The 23389-nt window shown below is 38.9% G+C and overlaps 1 protein-coding gene and 1 long non-coding RNA gene across 3 annotated transcripts in view; one reads left to right on the top strand and one right to left on the bottom strand.

The window, feature by feature from the left end:
- Positions 1 to 12585, bottom strand: part of LOC309665579 — a 227053-nt gene extending 214468 nt beyond the window's left edge. For both annotated transcript variants that reach the window (XR_014266525.1, XR_014266526.1), the window contains exon 1: positions 9835 to 12585. This is a non-coding gene — a long non-coding RNA (uncharacterized lncRNA). The remainder of the gene's footprint in view (positions 1 to 9834) is intronic.
- The window catches only part of COL1A2 (collagen type I alpha 2 chain), a 35333-nt gene continuing 21119 nt past the window's right edge, over positions 9176 to 23389 (top strand). The window contains exons 1-16 of the mRNA XM_082472202.1: positions 9176 to 9399; positions 11964 to 11974; positions 12575 to 12589; positions 13236 to 13271; positions 14402 to 14494; positions 15816 to 15869; positions 18666 to 18710; positions 18799 to 18852; positions 18944 to 18997; positions 19314 to 19367; positions 19791 to 19844; positions 20384 to 20437; positions 22028 to 22072; positions 22367 to 22420; positions 22519 to 22563; positions 22937 to 22990. Coding sequence (XP_082328328.1) covers positions 9330 to 9399; positions 11964 to 11974; positions 12575 to 12589; positions 13236 to 13271; positions 14402 to 14494; positions 15816 to 15869; positions 18666 to 18710; positions 18799 to 18852; positions 18944 to 18997; positions 19314 to 19367; positions 19791 to 19844; positions 20384 to 20437; positions 22028 to 22072; positions 22367 to 22420; positions 22519 to 22563; positions 22937 to 22990 — 792 coding nt within the window. The 5' untranslated portion in view covers positions 9176 to 9329. The remainder of the gene's footprint in view (positions 9400 to 11963; positions 11975 to 12574; positions 12590 to 13235; positions 13272 to 14401; positions 14495 to 15815; positions 15870 to 18665; positions 18711 to 18798; positions 18853 to 18943; positions 18998 to 19313; positions 19368 to 19790; positions 19845 to 20383; positions 20438 to 22027; positions 22073 to 22366; positions 22421 to 22518; positions 22564 to 22936; positions 22991 to 23389) is intronic.

The raw sequence follows: 23389 nt of genomic DNA, 5'->3' as shown, positions 1-23389 counted from the left end.
CTTGAGGCTTTAGAAAATAAGGGAATCTGAGGAGACATAAGCCAGGACCTTAAAATGGTACTCCTGCAGCTGCAAGGAAGGAGGAAAGTGATATTTGTGTGAGAGGGGCCTGATGGCATGTGCTTTAGAGCGTTATCTCTGGGACTGAGGATGCAGGAGTCAACAATTCGAATCACGATATCTGAAAGGCACTGAACATTTGGATGGAGAAAGAGATACAGGGGGAAAAATCCTTTCACATGCATATTATCTTCAGCAAAGCAAAGCAAATTTATGGGCATTTCATTGAAATGGCAGGGGAGAAAGACCCTGAGAAATTTCTACTGAGCAAGATATGGTAAATGGAAAGCAATTGTACCATAACCATTATTAGTAATTTAAGACATGAAAAATGTCACTGATACTCTCTTCATTTAGCATGCTGTCTTGATGCTCTAGAGATGATACAAAGATTTATAAGGGCCTGCCTTTAGTCCCTCTATAACCTTATTTTCTCCCTAAAATCTTAAGTACCTCAAACTGAAATATCTCCGTCCCCTCACAACTGGGGAGGATCTACTGCATTTGTGATGTCTCCTGAGATGGTAATCTATATCTTATCCCTCTATGCCTGCATCTGCACCTGGCACAATTGGAACTCCATCACTGATTGTTGAGGATGCAATCCAAAACAAGATGTGGCTAGAGGAACTAGTAAAACCCATCGTCTTGCAGATGGACATTCTGAGAGAAAAGTGAAGATTGGGAACAGGTGCAACAGCAATGGAATCAGCTGCAGGCAATAGCTGGAAGTCAGAAGCAGGGAAAGCACAGAGATAACTAGTATGTGCTGGGCCAAGCCAGGAGTGCCATCAGTGAGGTCCTGCAAGAAGGAATGCAGGTGTCGCAACAGGTGCTGGAATACAGATCCCTGAGGAAGCAGATACAGGCAGGTAGGTCTGCAACAGTAGCAGACATGAATGTGGAGACATGGTGCTGAAGTCTAGGGGCAGGACTCCAGTCGCCAGGGTGTCAGAAAAGGTTGGGTTGCCAAGATCGTATCTCAGGTCCAGTTTCCAACATTGTATCCTGCATAGACATTAGGTTTGTTGAGTGAATGAATGCATGAATGAGTGAATAGAGTGAATAAAGCCAATTAGAGAGGAAACAAGCACATTATCAAAAGAGGAACTCAGGTGCAAGAAGACAAGATAAAGACATATGCTGTAAGAATGGGCTTAACATGTAGACTGGGTTTCGGATATACGAAGCCCAGATAAAAGAACAGTGCCACAGAGTCAAATCCAATGAATGGTAGTTAGAAAATGCTAGAACTGGAGCTTCTTCAATTCATCATGTACAAAGACAGGGCCTATTTCCAGGCAGGACTGGGTTTGCAGTTGTGCCTAAGTGGCTACAGTTGTAACATAAGGAGCCTGTCAGAAAACCCAGTAGGGACTCACAGGCAAAAACAATGACTTCCGTGATTGTTTTAGACCAGCATATTGCACATTCTGAAGTTCTGAACAGGAAGATCTATCCTCTTACTTACTCTCTTGGGTGCTTCAGAAGGAAAATCCATTTTTTAAGGCTGTGGAGTGCCATATTAATTCAAGTATCAAAACGTGATATGGGAACTACAGGAAATAGGAGCATATATGTCTGTGATGTCAATAAAGAAATAAAATGTTTCAAAACATCACCTGGACTTTTGGGAGCATTTTCTAGAATGAGTAATGGATTTGCAGTAAACCATGAATCTTTTCTGCCTCACCTGAACTATTTAATTACCCAGGGAATTACACCCCAGGTCCACAGAGCGATGAATTCCAAGCTACTGAAACAGGGAGAAGTTAATTGGTCCAGAGGGGAACTGATGCTACAAACCAGACTTCATTAGCACCAAGTTCTAACCATTAGGCCAATCACACTCAGCTTTCTTGAAGAGTTAAGGTATATCCTTCAACACACATTTTTCCACTTTAAATGTTATGTTACCCTAATAGCCTTAAAGTCTGAATCAGCAAAAAAAAAAAAGGATAAAAACAGTCTTCCTTCGATGTTAAAAAATACTGTGAGTAAAGAACAATTAATAGCCTTTCAGAATGTTCAGCTACCCATACTCTTGAACCAAGGAGAATCAAGAAAAGACATATTAAGTCAACAGATGTATTAGAGAGCAAAAATGCATGTGGAGGAGGCTCTTTGGAGTGAAGGAGAATAAAGGAATTAACATTTTCTTAACTGGACTTTCCCACTCTTCTATCCTGTTATGCTCACAGCTATTCTCCATGATACTAGATTTAGATCTATCTAATTCAAGTTTAACCTAACAGTCACAATCCTCAATACTAAATCACCTGGAGGGTTATTAAAACACAGATTGCTGCTAACCCACAGCCAGAGTTTCTGATTTAGTAGGTCTGAGATGGGGCATGCAATTTTTCTCTCTAACAAGTTCTAAGGTGATGCTAGTATTATTGGTCCAGGGACTACACTTTGAGAACTACTGATCTGGAGAATACCTTTAACTTTGTTGAGCCTCAATTTATCCTCTGTAAAATCATAACTAGTCTTCAGATTGTTGTAAAAGTTAATATTGCAAAATATTCCAGACAAATGCTAGATATTATTTTAATTTAAAGAAAAGAGCAGGAGACTGGGAATCAGGTGACCCCTGGTTACGGGTCTACCATAAGCTACCAGTCACATAACCTCTCTAGGCATGTCTTCTCATTTATAAAATGTATTATTTCATGCAACTAAAACTTATTGAATACCTGATGTGTAACTGACATCTGCCAGACATTAGAAATATGGTAGGAAAACAAATCCTGATTCCACACACTATAATTACGATTATGATTTGGATGATATCTAAATTATCTTCCAACTCTAAAACTGTGTGGCTTTATCATTAATAAAATTAGCTTTTTCCTATTCTTCAATCACTTCGTCCTTCAAAAATTTGACTTAATAAAATAAAATCTTTATGAGATATCAAGGAATAATTAGGTGTTATTATCAGGTGAGTTGGCTAAAATATATTCACGTATTATTCAAGTAAATTTCATATGTTGATTGCCACTCTTACCTATTAACAAAAATAAATTTTTAAGGGTGTGGGTTAAATGGTAAACCATCAGTGAAGAAAACAACCAGAATTTACATTTAGTTCCATATTCTCCAGTTATGTCATGCAAATCAGTCTTCATTTGTTGAGTAAATATTTGTTGAGCATCTCTCATTCAGCAGGCACTGTACTAGGATCTAGAGTTGGAAGTATGAATAAAATAGGCATTGTCTCTGTCACTAAAGACCTCACATTTAAATGAAGCCAGTCAATGAACAACTAGCTCCTTTAATTAATTAATCAGTTATCATGGTGATAGATACTAGATATTAGAAGTACAAGGCATTTGAAAATGTACAATAGGCAACAGATCCATGCCCAAGAATGGGCTTGACCCATTCTAGCATATCTGGGAAGCCTCAGACAAGTTACTTCATCTCTCTAAGCCTCAGTTTTTTTACTTGTAAACTTGGGAATAATAAAACATACCCCACCAAGATTTAGATAATGATTTTTGGAGGTTTGAGATAATTTATGTAAAATTCCTAGCACAGTACTTAACAAACTATATAGTAGGTAGTTATGACGTCACATTAACTGGAAGATTATCTATGCAAGTAGAGAATTCTAAAGGTCAAAATCAAATTTAAACTCTAAAGAGTTTGTCAGTAATACCATTAACTTAATTTGCTAGTTATTTTTAAAAAAAGAAATATAAATTATATAAATTCTAAATATGGTATCATGTATAATTACATCTTTATAATTCTTTTTCTATATGTAATATATCTCAATTCAACTTAATGGGTGAATCAATCAATTACCAACACCCAGAATCTTCAGTTGCAACTGAAGCAGAAGTCTCCTTATTTCTTTCAGCCACTTGAAAAGAATTGAAAAATATAAGTCTGGAAACCAAGCCAACCAAAGTCCTAAGAACCCAGAGTGGACTTTTGGAATGCATTAGCATTCTGGTGCTCTTCAATTTAAGGATGGATTTGGAACTAGCTGAAGAAATGTAATCAGCATCTTCTCAAAGAAAAAGGTGGACTTAAAAGCGGAAATTTGTGTGCCCTAATATAACCCTCTGAATTACAGGGCTTGGAATAGTCAGTAACAAGATATCACAAAACACCTATATCCATACAATCTGTACACTCTAGAATACTCAGAGTTGTGCTTAAGTAAAGAAGTGATTGTCTATTTCATATTTCTAGACATGAAAAATGGGGCACTGAATCCCAGAGGAATCTCCCAGATTAACTAGGATTCAAAAACCATGAAATAAATTGACTCTGTCTACACATTTTAAAGGGATCTCCTGAAAAAAAAATTGATCATTCACTACCAAGTTTTAAAAAAAATATCTGCAAGCACTTAAGTGCTCCTTGCTTCAGTAATAAAAAGCAAATGAGGAGAAATATAATGTAGGAAACCTAAAGAAGGAGAAGAACATTTCAATGGAAGGCTTTAAAATGGGGTTTGTATCAAGATTAAACATCTGCTTTGGATGGTCTCATTCTAACACACACAATTCTCTTCCATATTAATCCTAACATCACCCTTAAGCTATATCCCAGCTCTCTCCCGACTCCTGTTACACTCCTGATGTGACTTAAATTCTACTCTAGATGTGTTTATTTCCTCACTCTTCCACTTTCTCTCAGTAGGATTTCATTCCATTGAAACCACCCTCACCAAGGTCACCAGTGATCTCCAATTTGCTAATTTATGTCATCTTTTTAGCCTTACATGACCTCTCTTGCTCTCCTCCCCCAAACAACCTGTTTCCTTGCCTTCTGTGATGGGAACACTACGGTTTTCCTCCATCCCACGTGGCTGTTCCTTCTCAGTCACCTTTATGGATTCTCCTCTTCTACTGTCCACTGCTTACATGCCGGAGCTCTTCAGGCTTTTGTCCTAGGTTTTATTATTGTCAACTTCTTCCATTTACATGTACGACGTGGGGGATTTCATCCACTCCCATGACATCAGTAATCTGCTGACTCCCTTGTTGTTAAATCTAGGCCCAGTACACGTTTTGGACTTTAGGCCTAAATATCTAATCACCTATGAGACCTACCCACTTGGATGGTCCACAATCACCTAAAACTGAACATGCCCAGATTTGACGTCTTTATCCTCCCCTCCCTCACCCCAAGTCTTCCCCTCCTCAAATGTTTCCCTGCTTGATGGACGATACCTCCAGGCAGCCAGTTGCTCAGCCAAGAAACCTCCTGATGCTCCCCGAGTCCTTCTCCCTCACTCCCCACAACCAAACGTCTGTCTTTTTCTTCTACTCCCAAAATATTTACAAAGTCTGCCAACTTCTCTCCAACTCTACCAGCACTACCCTAGGCCACCATCGTTTTCCTTCAGAAGTACTGCTGCAGCCTCCTAACTGGTTTCTTTGTCTCCACTGTGTTCTCCTTCTAATCATCTCCCTACACTGCAGCCACAGTCATCTCTTTTGAAAGCACTCTCTCATTACACAAGTTTTCTGCTTAAGATCATCCAAACACTCCCCATAACATAGTCAAGAAAACACAAACACCAGAATACAGCTGAAAGGGTGCTTTTTGATCTGGTTCCTGCTAAATCCACCAATCTCATCTCCAGCTCCTTCCTCTGCTCTCCCCACTTCCCTCCACAAACCCACCATGCTGAAACGCTTTCATTCCTCAGAACTTCCAAGTTTTCTAATGCCTCTGCGCCTGGATCTCTCCCTCATCTCTTCTAATCCTATTCATATTTAAGGCTTGAGCTTCTTGCATCCTCCAGGAAGCCCTCTTTGATTCCACCCACCTAAATCTAGATTAGGTGTCCATCTAATCGTCCCACAAACACATAAGCATCCTGTGCTCCCCCATCGCAGTACTCCCCACACTCTTAATCTCCAACAGACTATATGGCCCCCGAGGGCAATAACCATGCTATATACCCACCAATTAGCACAATGCCTGGTACAACACTAAATAGTACTTGAGTGAATATTCATCTGGTCTTATTTAAATAATCAGCGAGAACCGAATGACCCAAAAGATGTGATGTACGGCAGGAATCTCCATGTCTTCCAAACAAATATCACAGACAGAAGTCAGCCTTCAAACCTTCTCAGCTACCACCTTAATTATCAGCTAATACCTTCTTAGCAAAAAACCAACTCTACTAGAACTAGAATAAGATAGTGTAGTATTCGTGCTTTCCACAGACTGGATCCTCAAAAATGTTTGAAAGGAGATGTCAGTTTGATGCTTGATCAAAGAAAAGAAAGGAATAAAAGCATAAGACAGCATAGTCTTATCAGGCTGCCCTGCATTTTTTTAATCAGTGGGACTCTCGACCCTCCTCTTGCCAAACTTTAGGGTGTGGCCCAGTTTGTAATCTGTGGGTTATAGGGAACTAAAGTGATCATCTTTCTTTTCAGCAGAGAATGATTTAGGAATAGGAACCCAGGTGTTAACTGTGTAACAGCACAATGTAGAGGTCTTTGATGTCTACCTCCCTTCTTCCTTCTCTCCACTCCTCCACTCTCAGCCTCTACCCCACTTTACTCCCTTACTCTGCTTTCCTCCTGCTCAGTCTCCAATTGCCCCCCACCCAGTCACCTAGGCTTCCCCTAAACTCACATACATCATCACAGCCATTGCCAAGACACTCAGTTTAAGCTTTGAGTCAGCCCTCTTCCCAGCCCCACCCCTATCCACTCACAAAGCTTCTCGCTTTGTTTGGAGGCACAAAATATTTAACAGAGACCTAAATGTAAGCATTAAAGAACTCCTCCAATAACACAAACACTTAATTAACTATCCTCCCCAATAAGTGATGAGTAAGAGAAAGAGAAGGGCAAAATAATGTGTGAAAACTGCTGGAACAAAAATTTGTCTCCCGCTTAAAAAAGAAAAACTCCCCTTCAGTTTTTTCCATTTTCACTGTTTCCTCTAGATCCAGGGCCTCCCACCAAATGCTCACGACTGCCTGCTTCAAACCCTGCCACATCAGCAGGGAGGGAGCCCGGCAGCGTTTGGTATTTGCATCAGTTTCCAGGAATGCTTTTCCAGTTACCAGTTTACTCTGCAGAGATACGTTTCCTTTAGTTTATAAATGTGTGCTTGAATTTCTCGAATTGTCAAAACCTTGCTGAGCATTTTGTTATGCTAAAAGGGAAATTATAATCACATTTCCAAAAAATGTACTACAATTTCAAAAAGTCTTCTCAAGTTATCTCCCATGTCAGTGCTCTTATTTAGACTAAAAGAAGAGGTTTTTTTTTTCTTTTAAATAGTTTTTGGTTGTTCTCTTTTATTTCCATTAACTTTGTTGTTTGTCTGTTTGTTTATAAGCTTAGAGGAAGCAACCAGTTTAAGAATATTCAATCCCTTTGGTTTATAGCAGCTGCTGATAGAGTTAGGCAGAAATTCTTCCTTAAAGTACGGCGGGGGGTGGGGGGGAAAGGAGGAGCGGAGAGATGGGGGAAAGAAAGGAAAAAAGATTAGCAAGGAACTACAGCCCACTCATTTCTGTTTGGTGGAGACAGAATTGACCTAAAGATGCCCCTTTTGCGCTGACTTCTGGGAGAGAACGGCTGCCTCACTGGGGGTGCTGAGCAAGCAGAGGCACAGCCCGGACCAATGGCCTTTCCTCTGGACCTGGAATGCCATCTCAGAAGGGTTGGGGAAAGGGCCGTCCACTGAAGCTGACTGCACTCAGTATTCTAGATTCTCAAGAGTTCTGGCCTCTCATTTCCAATGCTTCAGGGTCCTCTCCTCTCCCTGGTGGGGAGCAGAGGGTGGGAAGGGTCCTCAAGGGGAGAAGGAGCTCTCTCCCTAACGTGGGTGTTGGGGAGAGAGCTAACACCCAGGTTGGTGGGAGCTCCGCTTGAGGTGTTACCAGAGAAGACAGCCTGTATCCCAAACTCCAATTAGAAGTCCCTCTAGATGGCCTAGGCGTCTTCTCCAAGGTGTGGAGATTAGCGGGGAGGTGCTTGGGCGTTTCCCGTAAGTGTGGGGTCGGTGAATGGGCAGAGAGGACAAAAGGGATGGCGGGCGGCGCCTCACTGGGGGCTTATCTGAGTCTAGGCTCAGGCTGTAGCTGGTAAATCCAGACAAGGAGTCTGTGGAGAAGAGGAGGGGGAGACTGGAAACCCGAGGGGGAGGGGGTGGACTTTTCCACCGCAACCTCAGAAAGAGACTGCGAAGTAAGAAAGGAGTCCGTGTTGGTCAGTTGCAGTCACTTCGCAGGGCCAGATGATCCCCAAAGCCTCGGTTTAGAATCAGCCTCAACAGAGGGAAGCGAGGAGGTCGTATGATTTCTCCCGTGGCTCGGTCTAGTCTGGTGTGCGCAAAGCACGTCCTCCCTGGTGCTGGATGCCACGCTGACCCTAGCCCGCTTCCCTCCCCACCCTCCCAACGGTGGGCGTCCTCGGACTCCAAGTAAACCCTCCACCGACTGAACCCCCCTCTCACCCCTTCCCGGAGCCAGAAGAGAGAGAGCGCGTTACTGCTGAAAAAGTGGGCGCACAGACACCCCAGAGAGGGAGAAAAGCTGGGCGGGGGTGGGGGCGGGGTGGAGGGGGCGGAGGGAGGGCGGCCTCGGGCTGCGCCACGCAGTCGGATCCTGCTCGCTGGTCCCCTGCCCCCTCCGCGCCCGCCGGCCCTCCACCCTGCCGGTGGCCCGCGGGGCACCAGGTAGGCAGAGCTGGACAGCTCCTGCTTTGATCTCTGGGCTCCAGTCCCTTCTACAGCTGCCCGGCTGCCCGGAGATCTGCGAACTCTGCCCACGTCGGTGTCAGCAGAGCTCTCCGACGTGTACAGAAGTGTTTCCAAACTTGGAAAGGGCGGGGGAGGGCCGGGGGAGATGGGGAGGGCGGAGGTATGCAGACAGCGAGTCAGAGTTTCCCCTTGAAAGCCTCAAAAGTGTCCACGTCCTCAAAAAGGATGGAACCAATTTAAGAAGCCAGCCCCGTGGCCACGTCCCTCCCCCCTCCGCTCCCTCCTCTGCGCCCCCGCAGTCTCCTCCCAGCTGTGGCTGCCCGGGCCCCCAGCCCCAGCCCTCCCATTGGTGGAAGCGCTTTTGGAAGCACCCTCGGGCCAGAGAAACTTTGGCCGTATAAATAGGGCAGATCCGGGCTTTATTATTTTAGCACCAAGGCGGCAGGAGGTTTCGGCGAAGTTGGAGGTACTCGCCACGACTGTATGCCTGCGCCCGCCAGGTGATACCTCCGCCGGTGACCCAGGGGCTCTGCGACACAAGGAGTCTGCATGTCTAGGTGGTAGACATGCTCAGCTTTGTGGATACGCGGACTCTGTTGCTGCTTGCAGTAACTTCGTGCCTAGCAACATGCCAATGTAAGTGCCTTCAGCTTGTTTCGGGCAGTCGGGGAAAGAGGTTAGATGGGTGGGCACCTGGTCTGAAAAGGAAAACCTAACAAAGTTCTAGGTACAGCTTGGAGGGAAGGCTCTCTGGCATGTGGAAAAACGCTGGCATTTATGAGAAACATGGAAAATACTTTAGAAATGAAAACAAAAAAGGCTCGACTCTCGCCAAAAGTCAGGGAACTTTTCTCTCAACTCAGAGTGAACCTGTTAACTTGATCTGGATCCTGCAGTTAGTGAAGCTCAAAGGGAGCAGAAATCCTTTTCCTTGAAGATGAGATATTAACTGACATGATGAAGGAAGGCAAAGGCCTCCGCCTAAAAGGCCCCAAAACTGCACTGATGCCCACCTTGTGAAACTTGAGGCCTGGTTTAGAAAGCCCTTAATTTAGTAATAAAAAAACTCACCCCCTAAAGGCTTTTCTCTTCTGGGTGTTTTAAGACTGGTCCGGATGATGATGATGATGATGATGATGATGATGATGATGATGATGATGATGATGATGATGATGATGGCCATCAGGCGCCCTCTGGAGGGAGGACAATGAGAGCACAGGGGTCCAGGGCTTAAGGTTAATGGAATCCCCATTTAAAGACTCCACAGGTTTATACAGAGAATGATCTGCATTTCTCATTGAAGCCAATCCCCATAGCTAGTCAGTGTATCCTGGGAAGAAAAATGGATACATTCTGAAAAGTAAAATTAGCTTCTCATTTCATTACCTGGTCATGGAAATGGTAACATTATTTAGCTAAAATCTGCCCTGCCTTTTGTTGAGCCAGAGTTATCTCTTTAATATGTTCCCAAAGATAGGCATTCTGAACATAGCAAGTTGGGAAATATCAACACTGAGATTCAGGAGACCCGGTTTTTCCCATGACTCTGCCAATAATTTATCATGTGACCTTGGGCAAGTCAAACCGAGCCTTTTCTAAAATGCAGGATAGAAACTGGATGGACTCCAAGGCTGCTTTCCAGCTGTAGGTTTTATGACCAGATTTCCATGTCAAGATAGAATGAAGAAAATCAGTCCGGTTTTGCCTTGAAAATGGCTGACTAATTACCAAAGATACTGACTTGATGGGGTAAGAGGGGGATCTGGCCACACCCAACACTCTAAAAGTTTGCTCCACCCACATGCCACGGTGTCTACCACTGCATTATTACTGATGCATTTGTGTGCGTATGTGTGTTTTCTCCCTTCATCCACTTTTAGTATACACACTGTGAATGCTAAGGAATAGTTGCATTGAACAAATTCACATTACCAAGTTCATTTTTTTTTAATGAGATCTGAGAGTGGCAGGGGGAAAGAGTTGTCTCCTAGAGAAAAGATGAAATTAGACCTAGGGAAGTTTGGAGGTACAAAGGGCAATTCACCTTCTGATCAACATCCAACTACAGTCTGAATAAAAGTTACCAAACACACATTCTTCAAAGTGGCTCAGTCTGAATAATTAAAAGGCAAATTTCCAAAATCATAAGAACTTCCGTTAATCAAGTCCAGGCATAATTATTCTTCCTACTGATGAACACAATGAAGTAAACATATCATTTTCCTAATTTAAAAGTAATTCTCATAAATTGCCCTTAAATGTCAGTGCTGGATGTGGTCCACCCTCCTGAACTGTGACTGTTACAGCAGCTGTTCCCACTCCAAATGACACACTTCTTGGCCACCTAATTAAAGCAATTTTTAGGGGTGATTCATTTGGTTGCCAGCTTGGCCTTATATCCTGTGTTAACCTATAATTTTTATACCGTAGGAGAGGAATTCAGTCTTTAAGGACTTATAGCAATTATGGCAAAGGGGGAGGATATTCCTTTAGTGTATTTTTCCCATTATTTTTCTAGATCTTTAATCCACAGTTTTTCCATTTATACAGAGCAGTTCTTCCTCAGGGACAAAAGTGATACACATTGGTAAAATGACCTTACCTAACTTAAGTGAACCTATTTAAAGCAAAATTTCAGATGTCCAAATGAATCCATTTTCATGGTGACTTATTTGCAAATTAGACCTTTTGAAAAAGGACATTAAGAATGGTACAAACTCTGTAACGTTAATGTTTTAGAAAAAAACTTTAGGTAACGTACTTTCCTAAATTTCCCCCTTTTAAAATTTTTAAGTATCAAAAATTGTCTAAACTAATACAAATTATTTCCTCATCAATATACTGGTTTTGCTTATATTCAGTGATTCACCTCTGCAATATAGCATCTTAATTACTAAACATTAGAAGTATCCTTTAGACACATTAATATTTCACAGCATTTATAAAGTAGTAAATAATTAACAATTTAATTCAAAATATATTTACATATTAATATTGAAAACAAATCATCCTGCTGATCCCTGCCATAATTTTGACGTGCATAATTTCTAAGTCATTAGAATATTCTTAATAAAAAATACAATTTGTCTTTTAATTAGGTAAGTCAATTTTATAGACTAATATACCCATTTGTTAATCACTGCTAGTGATCAATGAAATAATACTAATAATTATTTCTTTCTTTCCCCTTTCCTCTATAGCTTTACAAGAGGTGAGTAAAATTATTTTTAGAATTTGTTATTTTAGACTTTGATTGCCTTGGCCACAGTAATGTCTTCTCTGGGGAAGGAAAAGGAGGCTGTATTGATATTGACCAACCCGAATTTCCAAAATAATCATCAGGAGTTATGGTGGTCAAACCTTTCTGGCTGCCTTAGAAAGTACCCACCCCAATTTCCGAAATGGGCGGGGCTACTGAATAAGACCACCCTAAAACAAACACCCATAAGAAAAGAGAGTAAATTATCCAGTGGAAGTTTGGGTTTTAGTATCAGCTGCTACGAACTAGAAGACTTCACCAAGCTAGAGAATTTTATCACTCCCTTGGAATCATTTGCAAGATTATTATGAACAAATTCTTAGTTCATGAATTGAATTTGAGGCATAATTACAGATAAGTATATATCTGGCTTCTATACATATTTTATTTTATTTATTGGTAAAATTTTAAATTGTGCTTTGAAATATTAAGATAATAGTAATGCATAATATGTATAATCTGTAGGTATGTTTGTACACTACATGGAAATGGGAGCCATTTTAAAATTTATATAATCTTCCTCATAATAATCCTTTACTTATTCTTTTCTAGGCAACTGCAAAAAAGGTAAGAATCCAATACTTCTCCATAGTACCTGAAATGATCAGAGATAACTTACAATTTAACTAAATTTATGGTACACTACAGAAGGAAAATACTTTGTCAAGATTTTGCCCACATGAATATGCATTAGCTAAACCATAAAATAAAATAGCTTTGATGTGTAAGATAACAAAGCTTTATTATCTTCCAGAGTCATCTCTAATTATACTTATATTATACAACTGGTGATTTACATACTAAAGGAAAAGAAAAGACTTGTTTTTGTTCTGGAGATGGAATGAATATTATGTTAATTATAGGTGATAAACAAAAGTTTATTTTAAAGGGCTTTGACTATATAAATATGCTGTTATCGATGTTACAAAATGATAATTTTATCCACAGAAATCATCTCTCTAAAAATAGTGGTCATAGTATTGGCCTAATGCTGGAGACTGTAGCCTCCAATCTCCCAGTTTAAAAAAATTACATGTAATTATAATAAAAACAAAATACTTTTGTCTATTGTATTGTGCCATTTTTATAGCTACTATCTAATAACATTATGGTTAGATCAGCCTTACCGACTAATTATTATCAAGAATGTTTTGCTCATTCACTGGAAATTACCTAGACATTTATTATTGTGCTGTTTCTACCTTCCTCGTAGGGCCCAACTGGAGATAGAGGACCACGTGGAGAAAGGGTGTGTAATTTTTGAACTATTAAAGGGCTTTGGCCCATATTTTAATAACTACATATCAGAAACTACAGGAGACTGACAATTTATAAGGATATTATGTATCCAGATAATTGCCTACCTTTTAAGCAAATAATGCCTTACAGAAAGTGAATAAGCATTATTATATATAATCAGTATTCTTTTTAGGTCAAGATTATCCTTTAAGAAAGTAGAACTATTACAGACAGCCATATTCTTTGCATGGTCTATCTTTCTTTGTTTTTAGTTGACCTGTCCAACACATACATAATGGAAATATATCTACCTACCACCACATGGCCCTTCTCTTTTTAACATGTTTTGTTTGCTTTTCAAGTAAGGTCTCTTATTTAGGCTGGGAATAATAGTTAAACAGCAGCCAACAACATGTTTCTGTCTAAATTAATAAATGTACAAGTTAGGCTTGCATTTTATTCATCGTATTCTTAGATCTCCTTGCTATGCTTATGTGGCATGTATAACCACATGGTTTCATTATATGACACTTTCATCAATATATAAATACCTATACCTTGTATCCATCGAGAAGTGCAGACTTAAATGTATTCCACTCAAGCAATCTATTAGAGGTAGGGTTATGTCAGTAAATTACTTTAACAACATAAATAGTGTTAATGGTAGGAAATCTGCAGGATTTTCTACCCTGTGATAAAATAACTATTAATTATTATATCAATTAATCTGCTTTTCACACATAACATACCAAAACAATTAAGTTCATCAGTCAGAAACTGACAATCAATATACACAGTATATATCACTGTGCACTGTTAACCATATGAATTTATAGCTATAAATTTTAGCTATAATTTTTATCTTCATTTGAATACTGGAGCTCCATTATGAATTAATATCCAATGGCTGACATAGTCCTCTTCCAAGAGGAACTATCCTGTCTTGTGTCTTCTTCAGACACCAGCTACTAAACCTCCTTCTAAAATAGACCCATGTCAACAGTGGCAAATATGGCATTTTAAATTTCCACACCACTTGTACATTCTGACCAACTGATCTTACCACATGTAATCTGAGGTCTCCTTTAGGTTTCTGCGGAGTCTGTCTAACCCTGACTTAATTCTCTTTTTACATAACAGGGTCCGCCAGGCCCACCAGGCAGAGACGGTGATGATGGTATCCCAGGCCCTCCTGGTCCACCTGGTCCTCCTGGTCCCCCTGGTCTTGGTGGGGTAAGGTGTCTTAAGTATCGTTAACTTTTAGCTAACTTCAGTTTCTTACACCTGTATTGGAAGAAGATTCATTGTGGAATTTATTTTTAGTAGTTCTAAGGGAGAGTCTGCTATTTGGATATTAGTATAGTATTTTATTTCATTTCTTTGGTTTCTTCATTCAAGATTCTGCTTTGCCCGATCTCTTTGTGAGCCCTTGTCAATTACAGGACAGGTCTTTGTGTTCGCTGAAGGTAGCTGCAGCCCTCGTGACCATTATTTAATTTGGGAATTTAATATCTTTTATCAGTAGGGCACAAATAAGAGGTGTTGCATTATTAAAAAGTTTGATTAGATTGAATTATAAATGAAATCCCTGATCTTAAGCAATTTCACAAACATCCTGCTCTTTTTATTCTCCTTGGCTTGAAGTCTACTGAACCAACATTCAAAGCAGTTTTTGGTTTAATTTGCTTGAAACTAATTTGAGAAAAGTACATTTCTCTTTTTCATTAATATCTTCTTTTAGCTTTATGCTTTAACAATGGTATGAGCGCCAAATGGCCTCACTGCAGGAAGGAAAACATATTTGCTTAATTGGTTAGCACTATGAATCAGAAGCCTGATTCTAATACCCAACTGTACACCAGTAAAATAAGACCTTTCTCCCCCAAAGATCTTATTATGATTGCTTATCTACTGAGTGCATTAAAAAGCACCTTTCTTAATAGGTCTACCACTGTAAGAGAGATCAGTAACAGTAAAGCTATTACTGTGAACTATTTTTTAAAAGTTTAATCTTCCAAGGGGCATTTTAATTTAATTTTCCTCTAAACTTTAAAACTCTTTATATCCTTTTTGAAACTACAGCAAGAAAAAGGTCTCTTAGTCATTTTGTGTAGTCATGGAGGAGCAGGGCAACAGGTAGAAATATAAAGTTGTTCTCTTGATTTCTGCTTAATTTATCAGGGGCCCTCACTGACTTTTAAAGTTTAGAAAGCTGTCTTCCTCAGTGTACAGGTAGTGGGTGGGGATTTGAGTTAGAGGGATAACAGGGCAGGAAAAGGTTCAAAAATAAGGTAGGGAAGCTCCCTATTTCAAACTAGGTGTGGACTAAATTTTAAACTTGTACCTCTTCTGAATTTTTAGGAATTTAGCTCAGTATGGAAGTTTAAACTAATAATTATGTCAGAAATACTGCTTCCTTTTAAACAACAACAGAAAAATCTTTAGACGTAGAATGAGAAAATGAACTACATGGCCAACAGTTACATATATATATATATATATATATATATATATATATATTTTTTTTTTTTTTTTTTTTTTCCCCCCCATCTAGAACTTTGCTGCTCAGTATGATGGAAAAGGAGTCGGACTTGGCCCTGGACCAATGGTATGCTTATCTCTTTTTATCTAGCCAAAAAATTACTGAATAGAGAATTTACTTTATGTTAAATTTCATATTGCCATTTATTTAGCTACCTAGTTTAATACTCAATACTCAGATCAGATAAAAGCAGCAGCTCTCTTTGTATTCAAATCTATAAAAATCTAAGCCTAGGTTAGGGGGTTCGATTTTTTCTACAAACATGCCTCCTTAGGATAGATCAGATATTTATATCCAAGAAATAATCTCTGGACGTAGTAATCATAATTTAGGTAAACCAACTTAATTCAGAAAAGTAATCACTCTGATTAATTTTTTTATGCCCTTTAACATTGCCTAGAATTTGAAGCAACCCACAGAGATGCAGAACTATTAAGTTCTATGAACTTGCTGGAAAGGATCAGCAAGTTCTAGTGTAGCCTGTTCATTTTCTAGGTAGAGAGTTTAAGCCCTTTCCCAAGGTCATATATGTGGTTAATGACAGAATGCCAGGCAAGATGTCTGATAGTCAACATCATGGCTCATGTATCCAGTACTTGAATAAAACATTACTTTATTTAACAAGTATTTACCAAGTTGGTCTTCGATAAGACCCAAACTATATTATGCATTTGGGATATAGCAGTGAATATGACAGATTCCCACCCTCCCTCAAGGAATTAACAACATAGGAAATGTTTCTTTTTATCCGTCTTGATAAAAAATTCTTTTTTAAAGTCTAATTATAAATCAGTATAGGAGAGAATATGACTATGATGATGATGGTCTATCTTTAACAAGTAAACCTTCTAACAGGCATTAGTGAGATATGTTAGGGGAAAAAAAAAACTGATATGAGCATGCAAAATATATACTGGTATGTAAAAAATAGAGGGGAAAATTGCTGGAAATAAAAATGTTAAGTTGATTAAACACTGCAGTTTAGTACATACCCACACATAATTTAGTGATTTTTAATTAATTGTTTGCAAACAAAGGTATTTATCTGCCCAAGTTAAGATAGTCTTTAAAATATAAATTTTACCTGGACAATGCATTCAGTGCTCTGTCTTCAAAAGACGTTCTGCTGGAGCTAATGGTCCGCAATAAGCTAATACACTGTAAGGGCAAGACAATATTTTCTGTAAATTAAAACTCTCACTTGAGAAGTAATATGCCGTTAATTGATGATTTCCAATTTCCTGATTTTGCATGGTAATTTAAAACATTCATATCTGAAATGAAGAAGTAGAGATTTTCTTTTGGCTTTGTTTATATTGGATATTTGAAATTAGCCATTTCAGCTAATGCTGGACATTAGTCAGTTTTAAAGCAGTACCTATATCTCAAGAAGAAGCTAAAAAGATAAAAAAGTAAAGCATTAATTAAAAAAAAAAAAAGCCTACATAAGCCTGGAAAATTAATATGGATTTCAGATTCCCCTGACTTTGGAACATCTCTGTGGGGGGGCATAAAGCAGAGTGTTTTACTTTTAAAATATACTTTAAGCTTGCACATTCACACACATTCACAGACATATGTAATCAACAGATATGTTTCACAAATAGGAGAGATAGGCAGCAATAAAGCATTAAAATAAATTTCCATGTTGGAAAATCAATAACTATAAAACCCCACAGGGTTCTTCTCTGAATTAATGAATAATCATTGTCCATCTCACAGCCTCCACAAAATAAACTACCTTTTATGTAAATGAAATTGTTGCACATACATGGAAAAATGAATAAATATAATTAAAAATTCATGGTGTCACGGAAAATTATTTTTAATGTACACCTAAAAATATTATTTTGATTGAAAAGTGAGTTTCTTTTAACTCTGAAGCAATTTCTAAAACCAAATAAATAACTCATAATTAAGATGATGAGCTTTTTAATAAAATCCATATTATTTCACTCTAGGCATTAATACAGTGGGGCAGACTTGACTGCAGAGTCCCCATGCTTGATGTGTCATGAACAAACTACCTGAGACTTTTCTGTGCAATATATTCAGCATTAGAGGAACGGCCCCTACAGAAGAGTTTGCACAGGCCTTGCAAAGGGGAGTCACAATGTGTATTTAGCTCCCAAACTAGTAACACTCTGTTTTACTCTGTGTGCTACAGAATGAAGAACAAAGGCAAAAACAATCTGCTGTCATTTGGGCCATATTTTCAATAATAGTAGCATATAATAGATTCTTCCAGTAGGATGTTTCAATAATATTTTATTTTTCCTTCACCCCTTACTATATCCACTTTTGTTTGACATTTTCATCAGTCACCAATAGCCCTTAAAGGAGCTATAAGGTTATAACAAACCTCCCTCTAATCATTAAGAAAGACTTTTGATCCTTTTCAATTTATGCCCCTTGTGGCAATAAAAATATCAGTTTCTTAGCTGAGTATGATATGAGGAGATGACATACGATAAGGAAATCCAAATGGAAATGCTTCGTCAGCTGCATGAACGGCAGTTGTATATTCTGTACTGTGCAAAGACTGAGTCACTTCATTGCATTAGAGCAATCTCAATATGCCCAATTGTGCACAACTTTAAGGAACCTGTGGCCACCTCATCTAACTGAGTTCTGATTTGGATTAGGAGGGGCAAAGGTGAAAGCAAAGGCAGAGACACAGTGGAGGAAACTTGGGTCCTTAAATGCTTCCTTGGGAGGAACAAAAACTGTGAAATGAGACCAGGACAATTCTGTTCATTTGTCCATCACAAAACGTCTATGGCACTACTAAGCTAGTCCTGTCTAACCCAACCCTAGGCCATGACGACTTGTCAGTGCTAACTATATCTGTCCTCTTTACAGGGTTTGATGGGACCTAGAGGCCCTCCTGGTGCATCTGGAGCCCCTGTAAGTACCGAAAGCTTGTAATCTCTCCTATGTAAAAAGACAGAGAATTAAATAAAGGCTTGGAATGTGACATACTGTTTTTTCTTAGGGCCCTCAAGGTTTCCAAGGACTTCCTGGTGAGCCTGGTGAGCCTGGTCAAACTGTGAGTACTTTTCCCCCTTTGTGATAAATATTTTTTTCAAGAAGTTTCTTAACATAGCATTAACAAAACAATGGGTCTCCCATTTTCCTAGGGTCCTGCAGGTTCTCGTGGTCCACCTGGCCCTCCTGGCAAGGCTGGTGAGGATGTAAGTATTTACTCTTAAGCATTTCCAAATGCCATTTAAATACTCCTGCCTCAACAGAATTTCTAGATTCAAATTAAGTATTCTGCCAAAAGCTGAATATGCCTGACATAATTTCCCCCATATGGATAATAACATTTTAATGAAATAATGATTAATTGTCTTGTATTTAAGGAAATATAATTGTTAATTAAATATATATTTGGATCCACATTTTTATATGATGCCTTTTTTCCCTGTTGTAAAAACCAAGATGCCCCGACGTTCATCTGATAGTTTACCAAGAGAGGGTTTACCCTATGATGCTTTCATGTTTTAGGGTCACCCTGGAAAACCTGGACGACCTGGTGAGAGAGGAGTTGTTGGGCCACAGGTGAGATTTTTTTACAACAGTATATATAGTCCAAACATCAGAGGTATCTCATATATAAGATAGTTGCTAAAACTAGAATCAGACTAAGCGGCAACATAGATGTCATACTTATAACACTCACTGAAGGCATCTGACAAATAAAGGAGCCTAGTTAAGAATGCATACAGGTTTTATTAATGCAAATAATGTAATATTAATGATGGTGAGCATCCTTTAAACAACTAGATTGTGTGTTCTACCAGTACCATAGTATTAGTCACTCAAATTAGAGCAACTCGTTTGCTGCTCTGTGCTTACACATATACTAGTCTTTGATTCCGAGCTCGGACTTCGATGAGAAGAAACACTTGGGAGGGGGAGAAACCATCGTCTTTTTACGTAGGACAAAAACGTCATTCGTCGTCTTCTGTGTTTCTTTTTAAGGGTGCTCGTGGTTTCCCTGGAACTCCTGGACTCCCTGGCTTCAAGGGCATTAGGGTGAGCACATTCTTGACCCACAGAAGAGAAAATGTTGATTACTTTTAGTAAAAACCTCAACTATATTTAAACTCCTGGTTGACACATATTGGCTTCCAAATTCCTGGAATTTGCCGGAGTGGAGACAGAGTTAAAGGGTAAGGTGGCCGGAAAGTAAAGTGGGGTGTAGTTTTGTTTTTTTTTTTTTTTTTTAGTCTGTTCATAGCTTCCAAGAAAGGAGGATCCCTACAGGGAAAATGGTGTAAAATGGGTATAACTTATGAGGTGTTTAAAACCCTCTGAAGATCATAAAATTATTAATGATGGAAAGTACATGAGAGAGCATCTAGTTCTTTATCCTTCCCTTTCAAGTGTAGGGAGGTTTAGTGACTTACCTAGGGCAACAGAGGGAGTTTGTTGGGAGCTGGGGCAATGGGACTCCATTCTACGGAAGCACTCACAAGATTCATGCAGGAGATATTAACTGCAAAGATACAAGATGTTTGAGTTAACCAAACACTAATGGAATAGCATTTTAATAATAAGGATTTGCCTTTCAGGGTCACAACGGTCTGGACGGATTGAAGGGACAGCCTGGTACTCCAGGTGTGAAGGTAAATACTAAATCAGAAGCACTGTTTTTAAGACAATTGATTGTAATTTCCCATCGCCATCAGAAAGTATATTTTTACTGAAGGCTAATCATATTCTGAAGCATATCTTATTTCCTCTTCAATACTTTAAATCTCTCAGTGGTGAGGACTATGGGATTCTGTAACAAAAGGCCAATTATTAATAATATTTATTTAATTCAATATCTATTAAGCAATTGAGATTAAAAAAATGTCAATAGTTTCTTCCTCCGTTTCCTTTCCTCCTATAATTTTAGTCGATCTCTGCAGCCAAAATAAAAGTAAATAAACATATAATCAGATATTAGAACACTATGTTATTTTAAATAGTAAATTCTCCTTTGCCATGCACTAATTAGATGGGTACATTCATGTCACAATATACTTTTCAACCTCTTTCCTGTGATTTATCTGTGCACACTCAAAAAAATTTTAATTAGGTAATTAAAGTCTCAGAAGTGTGTTATCTCTTGGCTGGGCTCTTCTCTGACAGCGTTTTCAACTATAAAATGTTCTCTCTCCTATTAAGGAGATAATGTGATATTAAAGTGAATACCAACGTAATCACAAATTAATGAGTAAGGAATACTAGTGGGACCAGAAATGAACATGAATATGGAGAATCCGTTCTAACTTTCCAGCTGCCACACCAATGGATAAGGTCAAACTCATTCTCCCTGGAGCCTAATATAAGAGCTCAGACTACTGATCACAGCATCATAAAATGTTAGGGCTGCAAGGAGCTTTGGAGACCCTCTCATTTTGCAGATGAGGGAAACTGAGGCTTAGAGAGAGTGAGTGACTTGCCCAAAGTCACACATCTAGAAGTTAGAAGGGCACAGGCTAGAATTCCTGACTCCCACTCTAGTGCTTACGCACAAAGAATACACTTCAGATAGAATCCTAGAAATGAAGGGTCCTTAAATGGTCTCGAAAACCAGGTTTCTTCTATATCTAAATTAGATTATCTTGAAGGAAAGTTCCTTTTCATGTGCCATTGTATTAAATTACCACCAGCACCAGCATCACTACCACCACTACCCCCACCAACATGGTTTTTACTCAAGATAAGAATGTAGATTGGAAAAAAAAAAAAAAAGAATGTAGATGGGAAGTAAATAAGACAGTTTTATAAAATATTATGAAGCTTTAATTTTTCATGCATATTTTATAAAAATAAAAATATTGAGTGTTCAAAATAACTTTAAAGAGGGTAAATATGGTTATGTTGAAAGCAATTTATCCTATCATCTCTTTTTATGTTATCATTGCTAATATATAAGCCTAGTCTAAATGATATCCAAAATCTAAGGGGAAAATTGGGGAAAGGGTAAATAACACTCGACCACATCTCCCTGATTCTGTGATATTTGGTATTATCTAAATAAAAACCCATATTTTATAAATTTTTTAAATGTATGTGATTGGCATAATTGAGAAACAATCTATGTAAGAAATGTTACAAAATATATGAATGGTTGAAATTGAAGTAATACTGTAAAAATTACCAAATCAGAAGAAAATAATTGATATATATAATGAACAAAAACTCAATCCTTCTTTTCCATGTAGGGTGAACCTGGTGCCCCTGGTGAAAATGGAATTCCAGGTCAAATGGTAAGTATTGATTACTTTATTGTCAATCAAAAATGTGTACACTCTTTGCAAGCTGGAACTTCTTTAATGTTTTTGCTAATTACCATTTCCCTTGGCATTGTATTCTTTGATATTTTTCTATTAGCCTTCTGCATAGTTAATTGAAATCCATTACCTTTTAGCTGGAATTAGAACAAGACCTATTTATTTCTAGTGGATTCTTGCGCATGTTGGAAATTGGAAAAAGGAAATGATGCCTGGAACTTTTTCTTAAATTAGCATTCTGGATTTCAATGGAAATATTTCTGCTTCTAGGGAGCTCGTGGGCTTCCTGGTGAGAGAGGACGTGTCGGTGCCCCTGGCCCAGCTGTGAGTGCTTCCACGTTTGTTCATTTATTCTTTTTTAAAATCTTCTAATAGGTGCCATTTAACTTTCCACTTGACTTTTTTCTTTATTTTCTTCATAGGGTGCCCGTGGAAGTGATGGAAGTGTGGGTCCTGTGGGTCCTGCTGTAAGTGGTGACACTGAGGAATTTGCAAGGGACTGAGAGTGTGGGATGGGAGCTACCTTCTTTATTAATTCCCTATGAAATAACACCACTTTAGACACCTTACCAAATGTTCTAAGAGGTCATTTAAAGGTTCTATTTATAAGAACTACTATCCCTGAGGTTTGTAATTGATATATAAAGTAAAATCTACCTCACCTGGGATACCTGGAATGTCTTCCCTTCGATAACATACCAATGACAACAGATTAGCTGTCAGTTTTCTCTTTGCCAACATTAAGTAAGATCAAGCCACTCTAAGCCACTTCAATCTTCTGTTGTTGTTTTGTTAATTTACTGAGAGGAAACTTCTTACCACCTTCCCCTTTGATTTCAGGGTCCTCTTGGCTCTGCTGGCCCTCCAGGCTTCCCAGGTGCTCCTGGCCCCAAGGTAAAAATGCTGGTGACCATTGTCATTACCTTGATAAACATTTTATTGTGATGTGAAAGATAGGGACTGTGTTTGCATATAGATAATTACAGAACAGGTAGCTTAATTAGTCCCTCCTTCAAAATTCAGATACAGAATGACCAGTTTTCTCACTCTAAACTTGAAATAGATGATCTCTCTGTACCCGAGCACCATGAGCATAGATAGAGATAGCAACATGGAAACTGATGCCCTGGGGTTCCTCTGGGATACTCCCAAACTAGTTGGGACTGACTGGCTGAGAACCAGAGTCTCTACCAAGAGAGACAGAGGTAGGTGAAGATAGCAATGGTAGCCAAGATGGCAGAACCAGGCCAGGAAGATAGGAACACAAACCCCAATCTGTGGGACCAGATCAGA

This window comes from Balaenoptera physalus (genome assembly GCF_965194825.1).
Source record: "Balaenoptera physalus genome assembly, chromosome: 8".
In the NCBI taxonomy this organism is placed as follows: Eukaryota; Metazoa; Chordata; class Mammalia; order Artiodactyla; family Balaenopteridae; genus Balaenoptera; species Balaenoptera physalus.
The sequence above is the reverse complement of the archived record's forward strand: the minus strand, read 5'-3'. Positions and strand labels throughout refer to the sequence as shown.